Genomic DNA, 7539 nt, shown 5'->3' with positions numbered 1-7539 from the left:
CAGCCAGCAGGATTGTGAAAGCATGCTGATGATTTCTACATGCACAAACACATCGCCAGTATACTCCAAAAACCTGATAATAAGAGTACTTGTTTGTGCATGTAAACACTCTCAGTGTAGTTTCAGTGAGAAGGAATTCTGTGTGACCATCACTCACAATCTGCTCTCATAGTCTCGCCATGCCCTGTCAAAAGGCTTCTTCAGATCCTGCAGAGAGAAAGACAGAGAGACCGACAGGATTTTAGATCCGCTGTATTGATAAGATTGTCAACTGTTTAATTATTGAACTGGGGTGAAAAGGTTCATCGGTTCATCTGACCTGAGGTCTGTCACCATCACAGTTTATATGAATCATCCAGGTGATATGAAACCAGCTAATAAAGATCAAGTCCTCACCCCCTTCACCTCCCTCAGGTCTCCTTTAACCAGAGTGTCCAGGAAGAAGTTGATGTTGTGGAGCATGCTCTTTAACTGCGCACGCACACACACACACACACACACACACACACACACACACACACACACACACACATCATCTATAGTGCAGAATACTGACTAATAAAGCATCATGGTGTCACACATCTGCTTCAAAATACAATTAATGTAACTTTTAAAGCATTAGTGTTATCAAGTATAATTTTTCAATCGAGTCTGTAATGGACATGTAGTCAGATGTTTTTGATTGGTTTCTCAATCAGCCATGTGGAAGAGACTGGTTTAGACTCATTTGGTACGTAATCAGAGTTTTTTACACTTAACCCAATTAACCTCAATCATGGTTTTTAATTAGAGGTATTTTCAGTGGAGTTCAGAATGAATAAATTTAATGCCAAATTGTTTTGTTTTTTTATTATAGGTTTTCTCACTAGAGTTTGAAATGAACCAGTTTTAAACCAATCATTTCTTTTTAAAATGACTGGGTTTCCCAAAGGAGTTTGAAGTGGACTGGTTAAAATGCAACCATGTTTTTTTAATAAGACGATTTAACAGTTTGTGAAAAAACAATGAAGCAACCAACTGTTTCCCCACTGGATATTTTGAACACACTAGGTTTTAATCACAGGTCTTTCCAGTGAAGTTTGGAATGGAAATTAAGTGAAATAATGTTTTTAATAAGAGTATGTTCCACTGGAGTTTGGGATGAATGTAATAACAGACAACTGGTTTTTGATCAGAGCGTTTGGGGTTTGTAATAGACCGATTAAGACCCAGCTGCTTTGTAAGCAGGTTTTTAAAATGGTTTTTTTTTTTAACTATAGTTTTGAATGAACTAGTTAACTGAGATCTGAGTTTGGTATGAACCCCTTTAAAGCCAGCTGGTTTTCAGTGGCTAAGTCGCCACTGTGCTTCAGTGGGTAGAGCAGTCGTCTCCCAACCAGAGGGTCGGAGGTTCAAATCTTGGTGCCTGCAGTCCACATGTCGAAGTGTCCTTGGGCAACACACTGAACCCTCAAGTTGCCCCCGATGGTTAGAGCCATCGATGTGAATTACCATCGCAGATGGCTGCTTTGGTTCTGTACTGGAGACAAATTCAGTGTGTGTAACGTACTTGGCCAAATAAAGGTGATTATCCTTATGATTATATTTTTCCGGTGGACTTCAGAGTGGACTAATTAAAGGACATCTATGCTTTTAATTAAAGGATTTATCAGCTCAAGTTTGGAACAGACCAGGCCAACGGTTTCCCAGTGAATGTGCTGAATGCACCACTAAGATCCTGTTGGTTTTATTCAGACGTGTGGCCCACTGAATACTGGAGTGACTAGTTAAGTGCCTAGAAGTTTTTAGTTAGAGGATTTCTCTAAAATGTTTGTATGGACTAGGTTATCTAGCTTGATTGGATCGCTTTTATTAGATAGACATTATGAACCGGATATGCACCAATCATGGGGTGCAAATTGGATTTCTCCAAGGGACCAGTGAAAACCCAAGAGGTATTTATTTAAGTTTTCCTAACCAATGCTCCAAACCTGCTTCAGGCTAAATGGAGGCAGCAACTGTCATCAGGTACAGGTGTTGCAACCTTTGACCTGTGTGGTGTTGTACAGCTGACTCACCAGTTTTTTCATAGGAGAGACGAGCTCTTTAGAAAAGTCCGCCAGGCGATAGAATGCAGAACCGACCTCCGTTTCTCCATTTGAGTGACAGTTGACCGACAACTTCTCCATTGAATTAATATACTGCTCCAAGTGGGACACGTGGTCTGAGAGAGAAGTGGTGTTAGTACAGGGAGCAGAGTGTGTGTTTTTGTTTTATATGTTTGTGTGTACCTTGTCCTGATGTGTATTTGGCTTTGGCAGCTTTCTTCATCTTCTGCAGCACCAGCCGATCACTGTCTAGAGCCTGAACACACACATAAGACACAGACATTTTAAACAGTTCACACAGTCCAACCTCAATCGTGTTTTAATTACCAGTTTGAATCTGCTGAAAGTGTGTGTGTTCATGTAGGGGTTGGGGGTAGCAGTAACCACCTGCTGACTCAACACACACACACGACAGACAGCTACTGTACACCCCTGTGTGTAACCCTGGTTCTCTATAGGCTAAATCGCCACATGAAGCAACTTAAGTCAGATGGTTTAAACAACACAGGGCCAACAACATGACAATTAACACTCAGCTGGTAGTTTATTAGGAACACCTAGCTAAAACTAATGCAGTCTAATAAAACAGTGCTGCAATAAATCATCTTTCATGGAGGTGATCATGTTCAGAGATGTGTTGATTTGACTGGAGGATGATTTTGGAGGTTGCTGAATTAAACAGAGGAATTTCTATTATTTTGTCCACCATTTACATAAATGGGGCTAGGCTAAATATCAGACATCCTCAGAGATTTTGCAGCTCAATCTCTCTTGAGATTGAGGCTACAGTTGGCAAAGGTACATATTGATCAGCATCAGTGATTTATTGGAATTATTGGATTTTTATGAGTTCTGAACATGATGAAGTATGTTATCAGGAATCTAACAGTATATATTGGTGTCTTTTCTACTTTAATCTTTATTTTATTCTGTTTATTATAGTCTACTTAGCATTAAACCTACTTTGTAAAACCTCCTTGTTTTACTACTGTAACCCCAGAATTTCCCTTTGGGGATTAATAAAGCACTTTAACCATACGAGTATATTTACTCAAGTGCTGTACAACATTTTAAGGTTGTACAGAAACACAGTGATTGTTACAGAAGATAACTGTCAGGCCTATTGAAAGTGAACATAACTGTTGGTTGCAGCCTTAGAGTCCTGAAGATGAATTGGTATTTCACCTGAGGTTTTCTCTGTGTTAATTATTTGATACACAGGAAAACTGAAGCAATTTGTTAAAACACTTTTTAACAAACAGCCGCAATGTAAACTAAAACAGGTTAGGTCTTTATAGGGGTGAGTGGTGCAGTTTTGTAACTAATTTGTGATTTATCACACGATGTAGAACCAAATGATATGAACATGGGGCTTTGGGGGCCCCTAGACAGGAGCCTGGTTTGAAATCCAGCAGGGTAAAAGAGAAAGAAGCTCATTGATCAGGTAGAACACAAGTCTGAGCTGATCAAGCCTGGTGGGTGAGCGACTACACATGAGGAGAATTTCATTTGGACTGGGCTGCTACTACTACTGGCCTGCCCTCCTCCTCTGTCAGCACTGACCTCCTCCAGCAGGTAGACCGTGTTCTTGCAGCTGATCATCTTGGAGGTGAAGGAGGAAGTGGTGGGGGAGCTCCAGTCCTCCTGAACCTCCTGCACAAACTCTGACACCGACACACACTCTGGCATGGTGCTCTTCAAACGGGGACCAACTGGGACAGTTTAACCGAGTCCAGGACTGACAGCCCGAGTCCACACAAAGGACAGAGGCAGCCAGGCGAAGCAGAGTCAGAAACAATCAAAGATAAAATAATGACTTAAAAATCCACCATGCAAAGGTCGGTTACTCTCAGCGTTGCGTGCACACTCCCACAGTCCCGTTAAGAATTATAGGAAGATAAAGCCGATAATTAAAGACTGGATCAGACTGAACAGCATCAAGGCTTCCCCTTAAAACAAAATGTGCTAAAATCCTATAGGAAACAGAATCCGACCCGATTCCACGGAAAACCCTAAAAACAACAACGCCCCGGATGATTCGCCAATTAAAACTAACGAGTGTCTCTCCGGTAGACCGTCTTCATTCACAAAACCCACAAACCCGCCCGGGTTTCCGTGTGTAAACCGGTTGACAAAGAGCGGAGGAGCAGGGCGGAGAACCGGACCCTCCGGACACTTTGACCGGGTTCAGATGAGAGGATAAGACCGGTCACTGCTACCCCGTTTCAATATCAGATTCATGTCTTTCCATCATCCGCTGATTTCTTTTTCTGTTTTACCTTCTTTATTCAAACCGCATGGAGAGGCGCGTTCACTGTGCGCAGCGGCAGCGCGCACCGCTAACCGAGCACAGAGATGGGTAGACTGGGTGCTTCAAGTAATCTATTACACCAGTGTCTGTTTAATTAGTGTTCAACCAAAAAGGTTTCGGCTGGAACCTTTTCCAGACCAGCATTTTTCATGAAGAAATAAATACATTGGACACATACACACAAATAAATTTAAATAAGAGTAAAATAATTAAATAGAATCTGAAATATCTAGGCTATGCTTTTATTAAGATACTCCGAGTTATTTTATTGTTTAGGCCTAATTAATGTCAAACCAAGTTCAATTGGAACTAAAACTGTGGTGTCTATGATCAGATTCGTCTCATAAGGAGAAAAAACTTATTTTATGAACACCAACTGAGTCAGGGCCACGTGGTGTGGTTGTTTATATTTTTCTGCCTCATTAAAAATTCACTTTCTTCAAAGAAAGATCTTATGTGATAAAGAAGACAATCCATTTACACTGATGTTGAATGACTTCTCTTGCATGCTGCTGTAACAATGGTTAGAATAGGTTTTCTGTGTGCATGGTTACCAGAAGATACCAGACTGCATGGACTGTTATGCAGGAGTTTTATTTATTTCGTGGCATTATCATTTATATTTATTACGAGTAACAGTAGCTAGGGAGATAACCAACTCATAATGGATAATTCTAATTCTAGCAAAACATTAATGTATTGTATGTTATTTTTTGTGTTAATCATTTTTTGTCACTCATTGGAACCTGGTCACATTATGAATTATATTACTAAAACAAATATATTTAATTAACAATTAAAGACCTTGTTGTTTTTGTACTTAGTTGTCCCATCAATCTTTGAGTGACTGTCAACCTATTAAATTGCATGAAAGGGTCTTAAATAAACATTTATTTAGTGATCACTGCAGAAACCTTGAGTACACTTTGCTCCACCTACAGTACCCACCCACTCCACCCTTATTCCTCGGAGGTACTTTACTCATGTTTTACATCACTAGTTAGTCTCAAATGGCATCAAAACATAAACTGATGTGCAAACCAAACCAGCTGAATAAGCTAAACGTTTTGTGTAACCAGTTATCAAACAGGCCTATCAATCTCGAATACTCACATTTTGTACCAAAAACATTTTAAACAGAGTCAAATTCACATTCACAAAATATAACTCGACATTTTACAGATGTCTGTATATGCGATATGTGCATAACTCCAAGTGTTGTAAAACAACAGGGAGTTGGTTATTGTGGGCTGCTTATCAACATTATTAATTAATATAGACCAGTTTAAACCCTTTAGTCAGTCAATTCAGTCAAATCGGAACACAGCCTTGATACACATTTTAGATTCAGTTACTTACACTTTCCGAGGATCTCGCTAGCTTTAGTCATCTCTGATGTCCACTGCAAATAAACCCACTTAGAAATTGTAGAAGACATTCCTAACGCCAGATTTTGCCTGAAGATGTTCACATTTCTAAGTTTTTTTCAGTATCAAACTAATTCACTGATAGTTGACATTGCATTCAGTGGTACGTAGCAAACATGAAGTGCTAACAGAGACTTCCGTGCAGTTAATTTGCCTGAATATAAACAAATATAGGGTTAAAACGGGGCTCATTTTGCATGTCACAGTGTAACTCACTAAAAGCAACATACTTAGTTTCTTGCCAACAAACAAATACATACTGTGGCGCTCCACTGGTTCAGATGAGTGGAGCTGGTCTGGCCCTATCCTTTACTGGGACATCTAACTATCCAGCTGTGTGCTGGCACCTAGACTGACAAGGAGGAGAACACCGTCTCTGTCTTTTCTTGGCTTTATTCAGGCGTACAAAAACAAGAAAGAAAAGGGTTGCAAAACGCAGCACTATGTACACACTGGAAAAAGTAACAAAACAGAACATTATCCCTCATATCCCCTCCCGCGCCCGTTCCTCCCTCAATCCCACATTGGCCAGAACAGCGCGTCTTTTCGCAGAAAACAGTGGTAACCAATACAAGCACATTATTCGAACATTACAGCTGCACCCACCCACTTAACACAGAACAGAACATAAACATAAGTGGCTGGTCAGGGCCACCACATAGCCCCCACCTGAGAGGGTTAGTGCCCCCACAACCCTCAACCGTCTAACACAAAGTCCCTTAAATGTTCTGGGACCCGGCGTACACGTCCTGGACGTCGGGTGATCCCATCCCCACCATCGGACCTGCCCCCTGTACCTCCAGAGTACCTGGAGAGGAGAGGGGGGGCTGTCCTCCGGGTCCGGTTCAGTCTCTAGTCCAGGAGCCAGCGGGTGGTATGGTGCCAGTCTGTCCTTGTGTAACACCACACGCCGACCCCGTCCTGGCATCTGGACCCGGAAAACAACATCACACAGTTGATCCAAAACCTCACTGGGGCCCTGCCAGTGCTGGGCCAGTTTGGGTGACTGTCCCCGCTTCCTCTGGGGTCAGTAGACCCACACCTTGTCCCCAGGCCTCAACACAGGTCCATGGGCCTTCACATCATAAGCCCTTTTTTGTCTGGCCCCAGCGTCCACCAGAGCCTCCCTGGCCAGCTGGTGGACCGAGCCCAAGCGCTCCCTCAGCCGCTGGAAGTAATCCAGCTCTGGTCCCCCAGGGATCTCGGGCTCACGAGCTGGGGGGCCAGGTTACGATTAAAGCATTCCACCAATCCATCGCTCTGGGGTGCAGCGGCGTTGTCCATGTCTTTTTCACCCCCAGCCCCTAACACACCTCGCCGAATAAACAGCTTTCAAAGTTTCGCCCCTGGTCACTATGCAGTTCCTCCGGGACCCCAAACCAAGCAAACATCTCCTCCACCAAGCAGCGGGCAGAAGTAGCTGCGCTCTGATCCGGCACCGCGTAAGCCTCGGGCCATTTTGTAAAATAATCCATGGCCACCAGGGCATAGCGGTTGCCGGTCTCTGTGGTAGGGGAAGGCCCCAGGATATCCACCCCTACCCGCTCCATGGGGGCCCACACCAGATACTGCTGCAGCGGGGCTTGAGAGCGCCGGGTGGGTCCCTTCTACGCCGTGCAGGTGTAGCAGCAGTGGACATGCAGCTCGGCTTCCTGACGACACCCCGGCCAGTAGAATCGGCGTGGCAGGCGCCTCACCCCCTCTCCGCCGCCGC

The 7539-nt window shown here is 43.3% G+C and overlaps 1 protein-coding gene across 4 annotated transcripts in view; it reads right to left on the bottom strand.

Annotated features, from left to right (window-relative positions):
- unm_sa1614 (un-named sa1614) overlaps positions 1-4464 on the bottom strand; it is an 18332-nt gene extending 13868 nt beyond the window's left edge. For 2 of the 4 annotated variants that reach the window (XM_020611115.1, XM_020611116.1), the window contains exons 1-5: positions 3651-4463; positions 2271-2343; positions 2058-2203; positions 397-471; positions 158-207 (exon numbers count right to left, since the gene is read on the bottom strand). In XM_020611115.1, the coding sequence (XP_020466771.1) occupies positions 158-207; positions 397-471; positions 2058-2203; positions 2271-2343; positions 3651-3776 (470 nt within the window). In that variant the 5' untranslated portion in view covers positions 3777-4463. Of the gene's footprint in view, positions 1-157; positions 208-396; positions 472-2057; positions 2204-2270; positions 2344-3650 lie in introns of all 4 variants that reach the window. The other 2 variants (XM_020611114.1, XM_020611117.1) reach the window with 2 other exon arrangements.
- Between the last annotated feature and the right edge of the window lie 3075 nt (positions 4465-7539).

Source organism: Monopterus albus, unplaced genomic scaffold (genome assembly GCF_001952655.1).
Source record: "Monopterus albus unplaced genomic scaffold, M_albus_1.0 scaffold110.1, whole genome shotgun sequence".
Taxonomy (NCBI): Eukaryota; Metazoa; Chordata; class Actinopteri; order Synbranchiformes; family Synbranchidae; genus Monopterus; species Monopterus albus.
Note: the sequence above shows the minus strand (reverse complement) of the source record. Positions and strands in the feature narration are given on the sequence as shown.